The sequence below is a fragment of the Hippocampus bargibanti genome, linkage group LG08 (assembly GCF_051943395.1).
Source record: "Hippocampus bargibanti isolate YZ-2025 linkage group LG08, ASM5194339v1, whole genome shotgun sequence".
Lineage (NCBI taxonomy): Eukaryota > Metazoa > Chordata > Actinopteri > Syngnathiformes > Syngnathidae > Hippocampus > Hippocampus bargibanti.
Window position 1 is genome coordinate 15841821 of NC_142741.1, and position 19681 is coordinate 15861501.

The 19681-nt window shown below is 44.8% G+C and overlaps 2 protein-coding genes and 1 non-coding gene across 5 annotated transcripts; 1 reads left to right on the forward strand and 2 right to left on the reverse strand.

Annotated features, from left to right (window-relative positions):
- Positions 1-572: 572 nt before the first annotated feature.
- Positions 573-4508, reverse strand: rab5b (RAB5B, member RAS oncogene family). 2 transcript variants are annotated; one of them, XM_089003022.1, is made up of 6 exons: positions 4490-4508; positions 2727-2986; positions 2493-2644; positions 2254-2376; positions 1209-1302; positions 573-954 (listed from the first exon to the last, which is right to left on the reverse strand). In XM_089003022.1, the coding sequence occupies exons 2-6, from the start codon at positions 2890-2892 to the stop codon at positions 839-841; spliced, it is 651 nt and encodes a 216-aa protein (XP_088859148.1). In that variant the 5' UTR covers positions 2893-2986; positions 4490-4508; the 3' UTR covers positions 573-838. The 2 variants fall into 2 exon arrangements, with proteins under 2 accessions (XP_088859148.1, XP_088859147.1); XM_089003021.1 differs by lacking the exon at positions 4490-4508 and adding an exon at positions 3986-4131.
- On the forward strand, positions 4283-19654 carry lcmt2 (leucine carboxyl methyltransferase 2). 2 transcript variants are annotated; one of them, XM_089003016.1, is made up of 14 exons: positions 4283-4464; positions 4538-4662; positions 11998-12079; positions 12156-12339; positions 12409-12565; positions 13181-13370; positions 14910-15017; positions 16060-16147; positions 16232-16450; positions 16518-16748; positions 16821-16918; positions 18258-18445; positions 18586-18721; positions 18800-19654. In XM_089003016.1, the coding sequence occupies exons 1-14, from the start codon at positions 4426-4428 to the stop codon at positions 19016-19018; spliced, it is 2064 nt and encodes a 687-aa protein (XP_088859142.1). In that variant the 5' UTR covers positions 4283-4425; the 3' UTR covers positions 19019-19654. The 2 variants fall into 2 exon arrangements, with proteins under 2 accessions (XP_088859142.1, XP_088859143.1); XM_089003017.1 differs by lacking the exon at positions 4283-4464 and adding an exon at positions 11762-11899 and having other exon boundaries at positions 4554-4662.
- Positions 4895-4967, reverse strand: trnar-acg (transfer RNA arginine (anticodon ACG)). The gene has a single exon. It is a non-coding gene; the product is annotated as a tRNA-Arg (tRNA).
- Positions 19655-19681: the final 27 nt, after the last annotated feature.

Consider the following 19681-nt stretch of genomic DNA (forward strand, 5'->3'; position numbering starts at 1 on the left):
TGTTTATCGGTTTGAAATAAGTAGGAATTTTATGTTGCCAAAGGACTTTTTGTAATTTTTCAGAAACTCCTGCAATGTACGGTACTGCTACGCCTCTCCTTTTTGAATCTTGAGAATTATTGGTTTCGTTCGCGATTCTTTCTTTCTGACATTTGTTTAATGACCACTGAGGGTACCCACAGTTAGTGAGTGCTCTCCTGATATGTTTTGACTCCTTTTCTCTACCTTCAGTGCTAGTTGGTATTAGTTTAGCCCTATGCTGGAGGGTTCTGATAACTCCTAGTTTATGTTGTAAAGGGTGGTTAGAGTCACTTAGTTTTTTTTGTTCTTTTGACTTCAAGACGGCGCCGCGAGAGTGGCTGCCTTTCCAGCAGCTCATGTATTTTTTTTCTACTTTCATTCCTTTCATCACTTTGCTGCTGTGAAATGTAAATTTCTCCACTGTGAGACGAATAAAGGCATATCCAATCCAATATATTGATTACTCTTGACTTGACATGAAAAACATACACATACAAATTGTGTTGGTCAGTATTCACGCCCACAGGACCAGACAGATGAAGCTTGTGAAACATATTTAGCCCCTTTTATTTTACCTCACCATATTGCTTCCTTTGTTGCTTGTTGGTTTTGTACAATTGTACGTTATCAGATAAGAGTCAAACTGAAATGATGCAAGGCAGAGTATACATAATTTGGGTCCTCCTTTTTGTTGCTCCTTACCCTCTTCTCAACCAGCTTGATTCACTTAAGAGGATGATCCTTCTAGATGATTGACTGAGGCAGGAGTGTGGTTGGGGAGTTCACGTGGTAGTGCATGAAGGTGATGTGCATTGATCTAGTTCCCACCGCAGCAAGCCCTGGTGGAATGGGCATCGGGATCCTGGAGGTTGACCCCTCGATGTCGTGCTGCGTGTGTCGGGTTTTGGGTGTCTGTTTTTGGCATCTTTTTGGCTGCGAAAACACGTATTCATCCAGAGGTTGATTTCTGCTACCAGTTGTTGTAAGGGCTTAGGTAATTGTTAAACTTAGGAGCCGTTTAGAAATTACAGTTGTTTTGGGAACAGCGAATCGAAGTGAACATAAGGCCATTCAAGACTTGACTCATAAAATAATGACTTTGAAATGTGAGGAATAAGTAATATTATAATGGATATTAAATGTTGTGGACTACAGAGGAGTTTGAGTGAGATGGACACTTAACTCACCGATGGCCAGGAAAAGCTCGTTGACGTTCATCGCAGTCTTGGCTGAAGTTTCCATAAAGAGCAGGCCTGTGTCATCGGCGTACGTCTGTGCTTCCTTCGCCAGCCAAAAGCAACAGGTTAGGACAAACGACTGACCAGGCTTTTTTTGTAATTACACCACACAAGCGTCTGTGTAAGCTCTCAGTCGTACAGGAGTGGTCCATCGATGAGAAGGTTTCTTCAGCCGTCATCTGTACAAAAGTGAAGGTTTCGGACGTTTTGCCTCCTATCCAAGAGGCTTCGTCAGCGAACTAAAGTCTGACTGGTCGTATCGGCCCCATTTATATATCCCTAATGTCCAGACATGGTGGCGCCGGACCCGCTATGATAGGTCCCTACTCTCAGGTTGGGGGGGCAGAGGACCCCTCCCTGTGGCCCCACTGATTGTTCCTACATTCCTGACTAACGACTGGCCTATTACCCCCACTCCCACCGGTATCACCTCATCAGCATAACGACCCTCATCAGCATTACGAAAGTTGCCTAACCTGTTTTGCCTAAGCAGGCTATTGTATGAACGATCCAAATTGAACCTCACCCCACCAGACCGGTTTAATGAAGGATTTTGTTGTTTTATAAGAATCGCTTCTTGCACTAATTTTTGCCTTAACGTTAAGGCAAAAATTAGTGCATCCAAAAGATAGGCTACCAAATGAAAAACAAAGTAATGTAGTTTATTCCATACATTGTAAGAATGAAAATTGTAAAGAGCAGTACATTGGGGAGACTCAACAAATTCTCAAAAAAAGACTTTATCAACATCGCAGGGATAATATAAGTGGACCTCAATCGGCAGTACATTTGCACCTAAAAGCTAGCAACCACTCATTTGATGACAATGAGGTTAAAATCTTAGCGAAAGAACATAGATGGTTTGAAAGGGGGGTAAAAGAAGCGATTCTTATAAAACAACAAAATCCTTCATTAAACCGGTCTGGTGGGGTGAGGTTCAATTTGGATCGTTCATACAATTGATTTTTTGCGGGAGTTGGGCTGGGTAGATTACCTCATACTCGACTAGTCTCTTCTCGGCCAAGTCTGCCTTGTTGCCTGCTAAAGCAATGACAATATTGGGACTGGCCTGCCTCTGCAGCTCCTTCACCCATGCCTTGGCCCTCTCAAAGGTGTCCTGTGGTCATCAACATAAAACAACACACGCATGAACACAGGTTGATTGTTTTTTAGGTTTTTAAATTGTGTGCATTTGTGCGTGTGTGTGTGGGTGTGTGTGTGTGTGTAGCGTACCGGCTTGGTGATGTCAAAAACTACGATCGCAGCCTGAGCTCCTCTGTAATACATGGGCGCCAAGCTGTGGTAACGCTCCTGCCCTGCTGTGTCCCAGATCTCAAATTTGACAGTGGTGTCATCTAAACACACTGACTGGGCCAGGAAGGCAGCTGTGACATACAAATATCGATTTGAATCTCAAAAGTGAAACTCGTGCAAACAGATTTTCATCAAGTTCCCCACAGTCCTTACCTCCGATGGTGGTCTCCTGAAACTCGTCAAACTGTCCCTTGACAAAACGCAGCACCAGGCTAGACTTGCCTACTGCCATGTCGCCCAGCAACACAAGCTTGAACTGGCAGATCTTGGTCTGCGGCAGCGCGCCGTTGGAGCGACTGCCACTCCCCCTGGAACTCATAGCGACCCGTGTGAGGGTGCCGTTGGGAGAAGGTCGCTTGTAGCTCTGCCTCCAATCTATGCGGTCGAGCCTTGTTGATGATATCCTGTTCGCTCTATCAGAGGTGTTGGAATGAATCCCAATGACTGAGATGAACATCATTGAATTGTCTGCTCAGTCTCAGTGTGTAAATACTGTACATAGGTACGGTCGGTGGATAGTTAGTGGATTTTACACTTTGATATTGTCATTTCTGTGAAACAGTCGCAGCTCCCATTTCTTTGCTGCTGTAAAACCCCAATTTTGCTTTGTAAAGTGATTAACCGGAAAATCTACAAATTGGGATTATTATTTTTTGGGGGAGGATTGGCATTTGACTACTGTAGACCCCTAGCCTCAGCCCCGGTAATAAAATAAGATAAGGTAATCTTTATTATAATTGTCTCACAATAGAGAGGACTGAATTTGAATGGGCCTGGCAAATTAAAATGACAAGGGAACATTTACAGTAAAGGAGACGTGGAAATAAAATCACAAATATGTACTGGAAGGAGCACAGCCAAGAGAAACTGTACTAATGCAATCAAATGAATTAGCTTTCACATATATGTGCGGTTGAAAAATACATAATATAATTTAATCACGGAATGAACCATTACCCATCCATTTCCAATCCGTTTATCCTCCCAACGGCCACCCACAAATCATCATTTACAATGTAAATGCATCACTTTGCTTCACTGTGTCAGTGAATACTATTTGATTGATGTCTGACAATATTGAATAACATGGCAATTCCACACAATACAAACAGATAATTTAAGATGTTATTTGCGAAAAAAACAGCAAATACAAACGCAGCATTGGCACGTCGAATAATACACCCCGAAGGCAAACATTTTCATTTGCTTCCTAGTTTATTTCCGTGGTGACCTCCGTCCGATGTTATTGTTTGTTTTGGTCGCTAGCATGACTCCGCTGCAATCTGTCCGTCCACTTCTGCTTGGACGCCAAAGATCAGTTAAAATGATAAAGCAGCAATGTCAGAACACTGGTGTTTTTCTCGCATGAATCCTACTACCGAGACGGTAAGAGGAGGCTCATAGACACTCACCCGATATAGTGTCGCTTCCCCTGACTGTTGACTTCAATGTAGCAACATCAGCTGGCTGAAGCCAAACGCTTCCTGTTAGGAAAACTGCACATGCGCACTATCTGTCTGCAGTATTATCAAGCAAACCCGAGATATATGACGAAAATATGCATTTGCCCAGTGTAACAAGAAATAAATATGATTTGTCATGTAGTGGGACTTTTTTTAAGATAAACTATGTACCGCTGGTGGGGTGGGCTCCGGGTCAAGTAGTGTACAACTATTTAACGACCAATGTATTACTCTTGCGGTGTCACGGCTTGACGCGTCCTCCAGGACTCTAGGGGGCGCCAGTAGTCCGAATGAGCGATGGTTTGAACACTGGCCGTTCGTCCGTATACCGTAACACACGAACGTGCACATTTTAGTATTTTAAATTAACGTGAGATATACGTTAAGGCATGACTAACCAAAAGAAGCAGAAACGTTCGGATACAGCGGTGAGGTTCTTTACATGGGACTTACACCGACGCGGTTGTTTAGATGATTTCAAATTCTTCTTGGCCTCCTCAGATACAAGGGACCAATGACAGCAGCGTCGTGAGTAAAGTGTCTTCTGCAGCGCAGGGCTACTTCCACGATTGCTTCCTGCAGCACTTCGTGTGTAAAGTGGCAAGGAGATCTCCACTCATCAACAGGTCGTACACAAAGCTGTCGTTCTTGTCAGACAACACACAATACATTCACGAAGACGCGGAGAGTTGGCGGAACGAATGAATGGGTCCTGCGTGCACCAACATGTGATGTGATATCACATGCTTGGAATAATGCAAAATGTGCACGGGAAGGCACTTGGAATAACTTGCCCAAAAATGCATACTATCGCTTTGCGGAAATATCACATTGATTCCGTGAAGGAAAATGGATGACCGAGCTAGCCAGGAGTCGAACCTTGAATCTTCTGATCCGTAGTCAGACGCGTTATCCATTTCGCCACTAGCCCTTCCTTGACAGCGTTAGACCAGTAATACCAACGGGACAGTCAGTTGTCGAGTTGAATTCCGTTTTAAATTTTGACTGTGATTCATATTAATCAGCTTGAAGTTCTTCAAATAAATTAAAAATAAAAACTAATACACCGACTTACAAGTTCGGTGGATGAAAGACTCCAAAGGTGATTTCGACAGGAGATGGGCATCTTTTCTTTTGCTCATCGCCGTTATTTTTTACTTTTTCATCGCTCCTGTGAACGGGGAATCCACGCGCACGCGGAATCCCATTGTTTACAGTCGAGACCAGCTACTAGCGTGGCGGGCTAATAGCGGACTAGCGGCCGCCGCACCAGACATCCCCGATGAATTGAAGAGGAGGAAACGAGGATGTCGGGCCGGGAAAGATCGCCGCAAAAGAACGAGGAAATACCGACACGTTCTCCCGTCCGTCATCATGGGGAACGTGAGATCGCTCCCAAATAAAATGGACGAGCTGGCGGCGCTAACGCGACATCAGAGGGAGTACCGGGAAGCCAGCTTGCTACTCGTCACGGAGACATGGCTTTCGGCAATCACTCCGGACGCCCACGCAGAGTTGGAGGGCTTCCAACTCGTACGAGCGGACAGAAATGAAGGCAGCGGTAAGCAGAAAGGAGGGGGGATTGCTGTATTTGTGAATGACAAATGGTGCAATCCTGGGCACATCACGGTGAAGGAAAAACTTTGCACTCGGGACATCGAGCTGCTAGCCGTTAGCCTTCGGCCGCATTACCTGCCACGGGAATTCTCACACGTCATAGCCGTGACGACGTACATTCCCCCTACGGCAAATGGCGGCGCTGCCTCCGATGCCCTCATATCTGTTGTAAACAAGCTGCAAACCCAGTCCCCCAACGCCTTGTTTATCATCTCAGGGGACTTCAATCACATTTCCCTGAAATTCTCCCTCCCAACATTCACACAGTATGTAACTTGTGCCACCAGAGACAATAACATATTGGACCTATTTTATTCAAACGCCAAGGATGCATACAAACCCTCCCCCCTCCCCCCTCTCGGAAGAGCAGACCACAATATGGTTTATCTCCAGCCTGTGTACAAACCCCTTGTCCAGAGGCAACCAGCTGTGACCCGCACGATCAAAAGATGGTCCACAGAAGCTGAAGAAGCTCTGCGGGACTGCTTTGATTCAACCAGGTGGGAGCTCTTTACTGAGATTCATGGGGAAGACATTGACTCACTCACCAACACCATCACAGACTACATTAACTTTTGTGAACAAAACACCGTACCCACCAGGACTGTGCGGTGTTTTGCCAACAACAAACCATGGATTAATGCCGACATAAAAGTCCTCCTGAAGGAGAAGAAAAGGGCTTTTGTGTCGGGCAACAGAGAGGAACTGAAGGCCGTGCAGATCCAACTGAGGAGGAAGATCAGAGAGGGGAAGAAGGCCTACAGGATGAAAATGGAGGAGCAGCTGCAAGCCAGCAATGTCGCTGGTGTCTGGAAGGGCCTGAAAAACATCTCAGGCCACAAAAGCCCAGTGACATTGAACGAAAAAGACAAGGACTGGGCAGATGAACTCAACCGCTTTTTCAATCGGTTTGACAAGACGCCAGCCGCCCCCGGCCCACCGTCAACTTCACCTGTAGCTGCACCTGCACCAACTCTCACTGTGGCCTTACCCTCCCTGCCCCCTCTCACGACCAGCTTTCCACAACCAACATCTGCCCTCCCAACCGTTGCCACACCCTCAGCCGCCACTCTGCCTCCTGGTTCCTGCCTGTCTGTCACAACTGCGCAGGTGAGGAACCAACTGAGGAGGATGAAGGTGAGGAAGGCAGCAGGTCCGGATGACATCAGTTCCCGACTCCTCAAGACCTGCTCCGACCAGCTGTGTGACATTGTCCAGCACTTGTTCAACCTGAGCCTGAAGCTGGGCAGAGTTCCACAGCTGTGGAAAACGTCATGCCTGGTCCCAGTGCCCAAGATTGCCAACCCCAAAGAGCTCAACAGCTACAGACCGGTGGCGCTGACGTCTCACCTGATGAAGACGCTGGAGAGACTCGTCCTCGCCCACCTGCGACCGCTGGCAAGCTCATCGCTGGACCCGCTGCAGTTTGCCTACCAGCCCAGCATCGGTGTGGAGGATGCCATCATCTACCTCCTCCATACGGCGTTGCTGCACCTGGAGAATGCTGGGAGCACGGTGAGGATCACATTCTTCGATTTCTCCAGTGCCTTCAACACCATCCAGCCCAGTCTACTGGGGGACAAGCTGCAGCATGCCGGAGTCGACCATCACCTCACATCCTGGATTACAGACTACCTCACAAACAGGCCACAGTACGTGAGGGTAAAGAACTGTGAGTCGGACAGGCTTCTCTGCAGCACCGGAGCGCCGCAGGGAACAGTCCTGGCTCCATTCCTCTTCACCCTCTACACCTCGGACTTCAACTACAACACCCCAACCTGCCACCTTCAGAAGTTCTCTGACGACTCAGCTATTGTCGGCCTCATTACAGAGGGAGACGATAGGGAGTACAGGGGACTGACAAAGGACTTTGTGGACTGGTGCCAGCAGAATCACCTCCAGATCAACACTGGCAAAACCAAGGAGCTGGTGGTGGATTTCTGCAGGAAACAATCGTCACCTGCACCATTGAACATCCAGGGTTCGGACATTGAGAGGGTGACCTCCTACAAGTACCTGGGTGTTACTCTCAACAATAAACTGGACTGGACAACAAACACGGATGCCCTAATCAAAAAGGGACAGAGTCGCCTCTTCCTCCTCAGGAAACTGAGGTCTTTTGGAGTTCAGGGGTCACTCCTAAAGACTTTCTATGACTCTGTGGTGGCATCAGCCATCCACTATGGCATTGTCTGCTGGTCAGGCAGCATCACCACCCGGGACAGAAAAAGACTGGAGCGCTTTGTCAAGCGGGCCAGTTCTGTCGTGGGCTGCTCGCTGGACTCTCTTGAGGAGGTGGGCAACAGACGGACGCTAGCTAAACTAAAAGCTATGACGGACAGCCCCTCCCACCCCCTCCTGCCCATCCTGACAGCTCTGGGTAGCTCCTTTAGCCAGAGACTATTACACCCGCGCTGCAAGAAGGAGAGGTACCGCCGCTCGTTCCTACCGACTGCTGTCAGGCTTCACAATTCCCAATGATCACATGTGAAAAAAAAAACCAAAAAAAAAAAAAAAACTGGACACTTGTAAATATGGGTTGTTGCAATATATCTAAATGCATCTCTTGATTCTGCACTATGTACAGTCTTGTTTATAGAACGGTTTTTGCACATCTACATTTGCACAGTATACAGTTGACATTTTTATTTTGTTATGCTTAGAATATCTTGTTTTCTATCCTTTCACTCCCACCCCAACCCCATCCCTCTTCAATTGCTGCTGTGGACTGCAAATTTCCCCATTGCGGGACGAATAAAGGTATTCTGATTCTGATTCTGATTCTGATTCGAAGAGCCGCCTGGCCTACAGGGACGAGGTCAGCCGCCTGGCCACGTGGTGCAAGGACAACAATCTCCGTCTGAATGTGGAGAAGACGAAGGAGATTGTTGTGGACTTCAGGAGAGTGCGCCCCCAGCATGCTCCACTCATCATCGACGGTGCTGCAGTGGAGAGAGTGAGCAGCACCAAGTTCCTGGGAGTGCACATATCCGAAGACCTGTCCTGGAGCCACAACACGGCAACACTGGCCAAGAGATCCCACCAGCGCCTGTACTTCCTCCGCAAGCTCAAAAGAGTTGGAACCTAGACCCGCATCACGACCTCCTTCTACCGCGGTACCATCGAGAGCTTCCTGACCAGCTTTATCACCGTGTGGTACGGAGCCTGCACCGTGTCCTGCCGTAAGACTCTGCAGCGCATCGTGAGGACAGCTGAGAAGATCATCGGTGTCTCTCTTCCCCCCCTTCAGGACATTTAAAACACCCGCCTCACCCGCAGAGCCATCAGGATCGCTGGCGATCCCACCCACCCCTCCCACAGCCTCTTCAGCCTGCTGCCATCGGGTAGGAGACTGCGGAGTCTCCGAGCCAAGACCAGCAGGCTCAAGAACAGTTTCTGCCACCAGGCAGTCCGGAGACTCAACTCCCTCCCAGCCCTGCCCACCCTGCCCCTTCCCACTGCCACACTCACCGAACTCTGAGTACATGCTGTACTATCATCCTGAACTCTATTTTTTTGTTCTTTTTCATTTTTTTCGGCAAGACCTCGCTTCAACCCTTTCTTGTTTGTTTTTGCATTACTACATTACGTCACTTTATATACGTCACTTCCTCACTTAACATACGTCACTACCTCACTTTCCAGGTGACACTACCTCACTTTACATTCAGAAATTACATGTATTGTCTGTTTTATGTATTTTTAGCCACGTTATAAGTGCCTTGCATGCCCTGCACGCTGGGTCTGAGAGGACGTTAATTTCATCTGTGCTGTATGTCATGCATATGAGCATATTTGACAATAAAGCTGACTTTGACTTGACTTTGATAACGTGGTTTGGTTGACAGCAAAATAAAACCATCTTAACTTTAGGCAAAAGAGTACATCAGATTTTTCAAGTGCTTTACAATCCGCCTGCAATTTTTTTAGTTGTCGTGCATAATACTTGCTATGGTTTTACTAAATTAACACAGTACTGTAATTTTGTCATTGTGGTGTTTTTTCTAAAAAAAACATATTATTATGCAGATAATTTTGTCAAAACATTTTAGTCAGAATTAGAATCACAATCATCTTTCTTGGCCAAGTATGTAGAATACGCAGGGAATGTTTCTCTGCGAACAGAGGATACACTCGATAAATCAAGACTTGACAAATAAGCATAGATTCATTGTAAACGGCATTGACAATTTTAGGGAATTATCATAAGCGTTTGTAATCACTGTCAGGCAGAAACCGCTTTGGTCCCTTTGGTCAGTGTAACATATTTTTCACTTATCAATACACATTGGTCTCCTTTGATGAGAAGGTTTCTTCAGCTGTCGTCTGTACAAAAGTGAAGGTTTCGGACGTTTCGCCTCCTATCCAAGAGGCTTCGTCAGCGAACTTTTTTTTTTAGGAAAATTGTTTCGGAGTTATGAGGATTCTGCCACAATCTTCTTCTTTTCCTTTCGTCTTTTCCCCTCAGGGGTCGCCACAGTGAATCAATGTCCTCCATCTATCGCGGTTTTGTGCATCCTCTTCCCTCACACCAGCGACCTTCTAGTCCTCTTTGACCACATCCATATACTTCCTCTTCGGTCTTCTTCTCGGTCTCCTGCCTGGCAGTGCAAGGCTCAGCATCCTACTCCCGATATAGTCACTCTCTCTCCTCTGGACATGTCCAAACCATCTCAGTCTGGCCTCTGACATTCTCTCCAAAGCCTCTAATATGAGTTGTCCCTCTAATGTACTCATTCCTGATCCTATCCAACCTGGTCACTCCCAAAGAAAACCTCAATATCTTCAGCTCTGCTACCTCCAGCTCTGCTTCCTGTCTTTTCTTCAGTGGCACAGTCTCCAGTCCAAACATCATAGCTGGTCTCACCACTGTTGTATACACTTTTCCTTTCATCCCTTCCAACCCTTCTATCACACATCACACCTGACATTTTTCTCCAGCCGCTCCAGCCTGCCTGGACACGCTTCTTCACCTCTTTTCCACACTCTCCATTGCTCTGGACAGTTGACCCCAAGTACTTAAAATCCTCCACCTTCTTTATCTCTTCTCCCTGTAGCATCACTCTTGCACTTGAATCCCTCTCATTGACACACATATATTCCGTCTTGCTGCGACTGATCTTCATTTCTCTCTTTTCCAGGGCATATCTCCACATCTCTAGTTTGTCCGCCACCTGTTCCCTGTTCTCGCTACAGATCACAATGTCATCTGCAAACATCACGGTCCAAGGGGATTCTTGTCTAACATCGTCTGTCAGCCTGGTCATCACCATAGCAAACAAGAAGGGGCTCAGAGCTGACCCCTGGTGGAGTCCCACCTCCACCTTGAATTCCTCTGTCACACCGACAGCGCACCTCACAACTGTCTTACAGTCATGATACATGTCTTGCACCGCTCTGACATACTTTTCCGTCACTCCAGACTTCCTCATGCAATGCCACAGGTCTTCTCTGGGCACCCTGTCATACGCTTTCTCCAGATCTACAAAGACACAATGCAATTCCTTTTGACGTTCTCTGTACTTCTCTATCAGCATTCTTAAAGCAAACACTGCCTCTGTCGTACTCTTTTTTTGGCATGAAGCCATACTGCTGCTCACAAATGTTCACTACTGCTCTTAGTCTTGCTTCAACTACTCTTTCCCATAGTTTCATTGTATGGCTCATCAACTTTATTCCTCTGTAGTTAGTACAACTCTGCACATCTCCTTTGTTCTTAAAAATGGGCACGAGTACACTTTGTCTCCATTCTTCAGGCATCTGTTCACCATCTAAGATCTTGTTGAATAACCCAGTAAGGAACACCACCTCTCCAAGACACTTCCATACCTCGATTGGTAAATCATCAGGCCCGAGTGCCTTTTCCCCCTTCATCCTCTTCAGCGCACTCCTCCCTTCATCCTTGCTAATGCTTGCTATGTCTTGGTCCACAACAGTCACGTCTTCTACCCTTTGTTCCTTCTCATTTTCCTCATTCATCAATTCTTCAAAGTACTCTTTCCATCTTGCCATCACACTACTGGCACCTGTTAATACATCGCCATCTCTATCCTTAATCACCCGAACCTGCTGCAGGTCCTTACCATCTTTGTCTCTCTATCTCACCAGCCTGTAAAGATCAGTCTCACCTTCCTTGCTGTCTAGCCAAGCATACAAGTCATCATAGGCCTCTTGTTTGGCCTTTGCCACCTTTACTTTAACCGTGCGCTGCATCTCAGGATTCTGCCACAATATGTTCATAAAAAAGTATGTTGAACACCATATCATAACATTAGTATGAAACATTCCCACCTGTCTAAAATATGATGGTGATTAAGATGCTTGTTCCGCAACACAATGTGTAGGGGCTACTATGTGCGCTGGAAAGCAGTGGACCATTGTGTACGCACCTTCCTGCAAGTCACACAACATTGTACCAAGCGACAAGTGAGTGAACTGTTCCTTCATCATATTGTTTTTGGTCGTCACATAATAACAGCTTCTATTTTTCTATATTTTGTAGATTCTGTCCCTGGGTGCTGGGTTCGACTCGCTTTATTTCCGTCTTCATGGTGACACGGCACTAAACAAGGCCGTCGTGTTTGAAGTAGATTTTCCTGAGGTGACCCGACGTAAGGCGGCTCTGATTCAATCCAGTGTGTCGTTGTCGGAAATGTTGGACTCCCAGCATGCACTTTGTTTGACAGGTGAAATACTGCATTGATCGGGTGCCATTAAACATCATTTGCTACACAGCTGATCATGTGTGTCTCTAGGGCCTGTGTATGTTTCTAGCAGTCAATACTTCCTGCTAGGAGTGGATGTGAGACATGAATCTCATGTAGAAGAAGCTCTGGTAATGGCAGGACTGGATCCAACTGCCCCCACTCTGATTCTCTCCGAAGTGGTGCTGACCTACATGGAAATACAACGGTGATCATCACAAACAGTTCATTATGATTTTGAGATCTTTACCCCAGAGCTAGGAACTTCTTCAAGATCTGTATTGTGCAACAAATGGTCCGTGGAATTTTAGTTTGTGATTTTTTTTTCCTCGAACAAAAAGCTTCCAATCAGATGAAAGTTTCATCACGGAACCCCCACCTCAAATGATTCTGGGCCTCTTGAAACTAACCGTCTCATTTTGACCCTGATAAACGACCCTGGAACAAAATTCTGACAATTTTGCATGACAACTTTAGCCTGGAGGGACCACACAGCGATATGTGTTTGACTTGCAGGAATTATTCTCTAGACTTAGTTCCTTGGTCATTTTTCAGGGCTGGGAAAAAAAGAGCAATACTTTTGAGAAGCCCGAGTATAGGTTTGCATTGTTGAACCTATCTGAATGAAAAGTCATAAAAGATACAGGAAATGTTCATGAAAATGCAAGTCCTCAAATATTCTTAGTTTGCGTGGTTCGAATGTGGTCACCGTGTTTCAGGAACTATTTTCTGCAATATACCGACGAGGCACAAAGCCATTGAATCATGCATTTGACATGTCCAAATGTGGTCATCGTAATTCATGAACATTATGTTCCTCCAGGTCAGATGAAATCATCAGTTGGGCAGCGAGGCTCTTTTCCCAGTCTCTTTTTGTCATGTACGAGCAGATCCATCCCCAAGATCCATTTGGTTGCATCATGCAGGAGCATTTCCTGAAACTGAATTCCACTCTGCATGCTCTCCAACAATATCCCGACACTGAGGCACAAAGGCAAAGATTTCTCGACAAGGCCAGTATTTGCAAAATTGCAGTCGCATAATGACCATATGTCCCTGAAAAATTGCAGCATTGACACATTTATTGATTCAAATGCAGACACAGAAAGGCATCTTTTTTTAACATTATTTTGTATCACTATTCAACAACATTACTGGTATATAGTGGTAGTTTGACTTAAAGTTAAATGCATTTTGTGACCAATCTCTTAACTCAGTCAATTAAATAACACCAAAACAAGCAAATATAATTTTAAGGAGAATATGAAGAACCACACAGGTTCTGGTTGTATAAAATGTAACTATAGTATATACCGTAGTTGTATTTGCGTGTTGGTATGCTGTATGCTAAACCTTTAACAGGCACAACCAACTGAGTGGCATCAAAGAACCAGACTCAGGTTGTCCTTTTAGTTTGTGTCTGAGTGTCAAGTTCTGAGTTGTTCTCAAACTGCAGCTCTTTGCCAAAGTTTTCATTTTGTCTCTGGTTGACTGTTGGTCCAATTCAATACACAATATACGCCTTGCTGGTTCGCATGACCTTGATTGCTCAATTTGCTTTTCTTTTCTTTAAATTAACTCAAGCGAAAGTGTCACGGTTTGCGAGGTGGTGATGGCGGGTTCGGATCCCAAAAAGCAGGCAGGAGGGAGCAGGAGGCTGTTTGACAAATTGTATTAAAATAAAGTCAGCAGGAACAAAATGTAAAACATCAAAATGATCTGAATGGAAAAAATACAAAGTAGCAAAAGAAGACCAAAAGTAAAAGCCCGCCAAGGTTAAACAAACACGTACATGATGCATGCTGCAAACAAATAATGAATCGGCACCGGATGATCGTGCCAGGTGTCCTTTTAAGTGTCATTGATTATAACGACCAGCACCTGCGAGGCTGCTGGCAGGGCTGACGTCGTTACCCGCTGGTCGCCAATCTGATCGGGACGACCAGCACCTGTGCAGGTGCAGGCGGGGCCGACAGCGCCCCCCGTTGGTCGCCAACCAGATCATGACAGTAAGTGTGTCTTGCACACTTTAACTTATCAAAAAAGAGCAAAAATTGACCAGGTAAGTCATTGAAAGACTTGTGAGCGAGGGACCGCATAAGTGAATGTACCATTTAAGTTCAGCGTAGGTTAAGGAAACATGTCGAGTAAAACAAAATAAAATCAAAAAAATCGTGAAAATAAAACTGTAATCAGGACATATACAACACTGTGACATGATAACATGTCGTTGTCTGCAATAAAGCTAATCATTGCTAACCGCTTCATCTTCACATATGATCCTATTTATTTTTACAGCGGCTGGTTGTTTGTTTACAGCGTGATCCTTGCTGGGTAATTTGGTTAACAGAGATACTGTAATGAAATTCAAAATTTTCCCCTTGTGTTTAACACATTCAGCTCTGTAGTTGGGGGGTTCGCTAGTTGGGGAAATGTGGTATTTAAATCTCTGTATCGACGTCCATTGTAGTCGCTGATTGTGTCATTGCTGTTTTGCGCGTGTGTGTGTGTGTGTTTGTTGTATAATACTCGTCTTGTTTGCGTGCGTGCAGGGATGGGAACAGTGTGTGTGTTTGGATATGAATGAGTTCTTCCTCAGGTTAATTCCTTGTGACGAGCGATGCCGAGTGGAACATTTGGAGCCTTTTGATGAATATGAGGTCAGTTTTTGTGTTGAGATAAAAAAGAAAAACATCACAATTGACTGAATAATACTTTCCAGTGTTCTGGCCCAGTCGTAGTGCAATCTTCAATTTAAGTTCATCAAATGAGTTAGTACATTTTAACAAAACGATTTAGTTGTCTACACGCGCGTGTCTGCGTGCGTGCGTGTGTTGTACAATACAAGTCTTTTTTTTTTAACTCGTCGGTCTTATTCAAAAGGCGTGTTTACCAGTTTCAATGTCAATGGCACCTAAATCAGTATCATCCAATCAAAATGTCGCTTTTAGCCAACTGCTAGGTCTGTATCATCCAATCAAAATTGTAACTTCAGCCATCTCCAGCCCAAACAGGAAATGAACAGTGAAAAAGTGAGAATATGTATTAAGTTTTATCTGCGAGCCAGATGCAATCATCAAAAGGGCCATATATGGCTCGCGAGCCATAGATCCCCAACCCCTACGCTACAGCCTACCCCAGCTGTCTTCAGGCACTATGCTGAGGATACCTTGAACTGGTTGCCAGCTAATCGCAGGGCACACAGAGACTAACAACCATTCGCTCTCACATCTAGGGACAATTTAGAGTGTGCAATCAGCCTGCCATGCATGTTTTTGGAATGTGGGAGGACCCGGAGAACTCCACACAGGGAGGCCGGAGCGGGATTTTAAACTCACAACCTTTAAACTCAAAAGTCGGCGTGCTCACCACTTGACTACCGGGCCCCCATACATGAAACAATTAAAAAAATAAACAGAAAATAAGTAAACTAAGCACTGTTTTATGCTGAACATTTTTTTTTTAAGTAATGTAATTGGAGTTTCATTGGATGTACCTTTATTCGTCTCGCAGTGGAGAAATTTACCTGTCACAGCAGCAAAGTTATGAATGTTGAGTTGAATTCAATCAATTGTTTGGCCCTAGTTTCTTGTGCCACAAGCCATTTATAAACTTGGAAATGTCTTATCTATGATTCCTCGTAAATACAGGACAGGGAGGGTTACTATATGAGTTGCAGTGATGATCTTTTCTATTTGTCAGGAGTGGCACCAGAAATGCTCGCACTACTTCATCCTCACGGCATCTCGAGGTTCTCTAACAGCTCAGTCTCTCCTCGTCCATCCGTCAGGTGCTTATTGCTTTCACTTCGTCCTCTTTTCTGTTTTTTTAACTGAAATCTCTGTGGCATGACTGCTTTTGTTCTCCTTCTCAGTGCCACTCCAGTGCCCTTCTTGGAGCCCAGCTGGCCTCGCCGTGAACACAGAGCCAGTTTGCCTGGAGGGTTTCGGGATGGCCTCCACGTTGTTGGTCGAAGGACTCATCCTGCTCACCGGAGGCTCCTGCAGGACTGGCCGAGGGGCTCCGAGTCGAGTTCTGCGCAGAGATCTTGAAGGCTGGAGATCCTTCCATGTCACACCGTCAGCCCATACGAGTGAGTTCTTCTGAATTTATAGCTCATTCGTTTTATACGATAAATCGAAACCTTTGCTTTCCTACAGGTGTTCGCCGTTACCACAGCATTACCTCTATTGCTGATGGAGTTGCTGTGATATACGGAGGACGCTCCTCCCCGGTCAGCCCTGTTGGAAGTCTTGTCAAAGTCTTCCTCCATCTTGAAGGTTCACCTGGTCCTGAAGACACAGTGGGACTTCATGAGGAGGAGATGACGTGTACAGGTGCTCAGCCACCACTTCGATGGAGGCACTCTGCCACTCTGGTCTGTCATAAAGGTAAACTCAGAGCATTTTGTGTCGGTTCCTTTTTAAACAAGAGCAAAAACCTAATTGTTTCGTTTGATATAGGAAAAGACTTCTTGTTTATCTTTGGTGGAAAAAATGAATCTGAAGCAGTTTTGGGTGATGGTTATTTCCTGGATCTCGAAAACAAACATTGGACCGAGGTAGGCAAGAATTACAGAAATACAACCTTATTTTTTTAAGTACAGTGATACCTCAGCTTACGAACGCTTTATCTGATGAACTTTTCGCTTTATGAACATTAAATTTGCGATAATATAATCTTGGCATACAAACTAGTTTTCGGCAAACGAACCAAACCACACGGAGAACCACGGTGGCTCGCGGACTAGTTTTCGGCGAAAGAACACCAAACCACATGATCGAACAGCGCTATGATGGTTGGAGGACTGGTTTTCATCACCCCTTCCCTTGAGTACATACGTGGTTTGTTCTCAAGGATACTTTTGCTATTATTGTACCGAAAAAGACCTCACCACAGGCTAGTGTTCAGCCGAAGAGGACACAAAACAAAATTACGGTCGAGCAGAAGAAGATCATTGAGAAACACGAACGAGGTGTGTGTTTGTGAGACTTAGCATCCCACGACCAGTATGCTAAGTGGCTAAAGGTGTTTCTGTGTTGTCTAAGCAACGGTCTCAGAGGTTGAAAAACTTCTGTTGATTTGGATTAACGAAAAGCAGCTAGCAGGGGACATTGTGAGTGAGTGTATTATCGCTGAGAAAGCACGGCAACTTCACTCGGATATCATCAAGCTGCAACCTGGAAGTTCATCCTCCATTGAAAACTACAATCACAAATGTAAATAAAATGACTATTTTACAGTACAGTTTTCTTTAATTACAATACAATAGCATGTTTATTATATATAAAATAATGTATATTTTGTGTAGTTTTAAGGCTTATTTCGTACAAAATTATGTTTTATGGATTATTCTCATTTTAATGGTTTATGGGAAATAAATGTTTGGAAGACCAACTTTTTGCCTTCACTTTCTGGGAACCAATTAAGTTCGTATGCTGAGGTATCACTGTACTGTAGTTATGACACGCCTGCTTGGCCATCAATGGCCGACGTGGACAATTTAAAAATATATATACGTCCTACTAATTGTGTTTACTTTTTTCAGTTTTTAATGAATGTGTTTTTTATGTATTGAATTGGTAAACTATTTTTAAAATATGCACTCAAGAAAGGTACGGTGAATGTGTATATGAACTACATACAGTAAAGTCTCGTTATATCGATATCGGATATATCGATAGTCCCGGTTATATCGATACTATTTCTATGCACGCACGGAGAAAATTACATGCAAACAGGGTCGGATATATCGATAGTTCTGGTTATATCGATATTTTTTCGGACTCCCTTGAATATCGATATAACGAGACTTTACTGTAGTTGGATTCGTTACCTCAAACAAGGTTAAGAACCACTGTGACTGACTGTACTGTATTTTCAATATGCAATCTTGTTAGGTGGCAGTAGAGGGTGCTGCACCAGAGGCCCGACATTCCCATTCATCATGTTCCTACCAGGGCGGGCTGGTGATTTTCGGAGGGCACGGAAGTATGGGAGAGCCGTTGGGAGACATAATGGTGATGAAGCCAAATAAGAGAGGCTTCTGCTGGGAGAGGATCAATGTTGAGCCCCCACCCTGTCCCAGGTTAGTTTTCCAACCGCTTATCGTCACAAGGTGGTGGTACTTTCCCTTCTCCTCGGATTGATAAAAACCTACTTCCATTTCTCTTAGTCCACACCCAACAAACGCAATATGAATCACAATGTCATGCTAATGTACTGTAGATATTCACACGGTGCCCATGTGATTGGCGATCACCTGGTTGTCGTGGGCGGAGTTTGGCTACATTCAGACAGCGTGCCCGGGGTGGCCCTAATCAACCTTTCCAGGCACTGCAGCGTCGAGTTCCGTCTGATCACGGTCAGTTTAAATCGCTGCAAACCTGATTTCACTGCACAGACTTGTCAGGAATCTCACTGGTGCTTCTCATTCCATTAGACCTCAGTGCCGTGGCCTCTAATGTTGCATTCGTTCTGCTCCGAGCTGATGATCCAAAAGGAAGCGGAGTTGATCCTGATTGGCGGAGGAGGAAACTGTTTTTCCTTTGGGACGCATTTCAACCCTCAACTTGTCACTGTGGCTATCAGCCCGGCACTGACAGAAACCAAACTGACATTAAGTGGTTCCGATGTGACCAGGCAAAAGTTTGACGTTTAACCGGTTTGCAAAAAAATGTGACGACAAACAATCAAGAGACCGATGCTGTGCTTTCTAGGGAGTTGTGGGTGGGAGTATTTCTTTTATTTTCCCAAACTCTGTTCCAAATTTGTTACTTCTTCCCACGGATAGTAGCCTCATCTTCTGTTTTCAAACTAGGGTTACGGTATCAGATAATATTTTTAAACTTGGCTCTCAAAGTCAGGTTTCAATTTTAGGTGATGGTTATGTTTTCAATCCAGGTTTAAGATTTACAGTTCAAATTTGCATTTCTAATGTTAGGGTTGCAAAAAATGTCATTTAAGGTTTGGATTTAGGCTTGGGGTTTTAAATGAAAGTTTCAAATATAGAACCAAGGTCCAAATCAGGGTGAAAAACCAAGGGTAGAATTTCAAGGCCAAATTGAGGTTTAACTGTATGGTCGGATTTTTCAAATTAGATTTTTAAATTACATCACGCCCCTTCAAGTCATCAACGTAAAAGTGAACTAGGTGAATCATTACTCTCGCAAATGCATTTTATGTTTCTGTTGACTTGCAAACATACGACACCTTTTGACTGGTTTCCATTCACTTTGAATACTCATTGAAAACTGTACAGTACACAAGATAAACTTTTGAATGTCTCAAAAACTACAGAAACATCATATTAGAGACGTCTTTG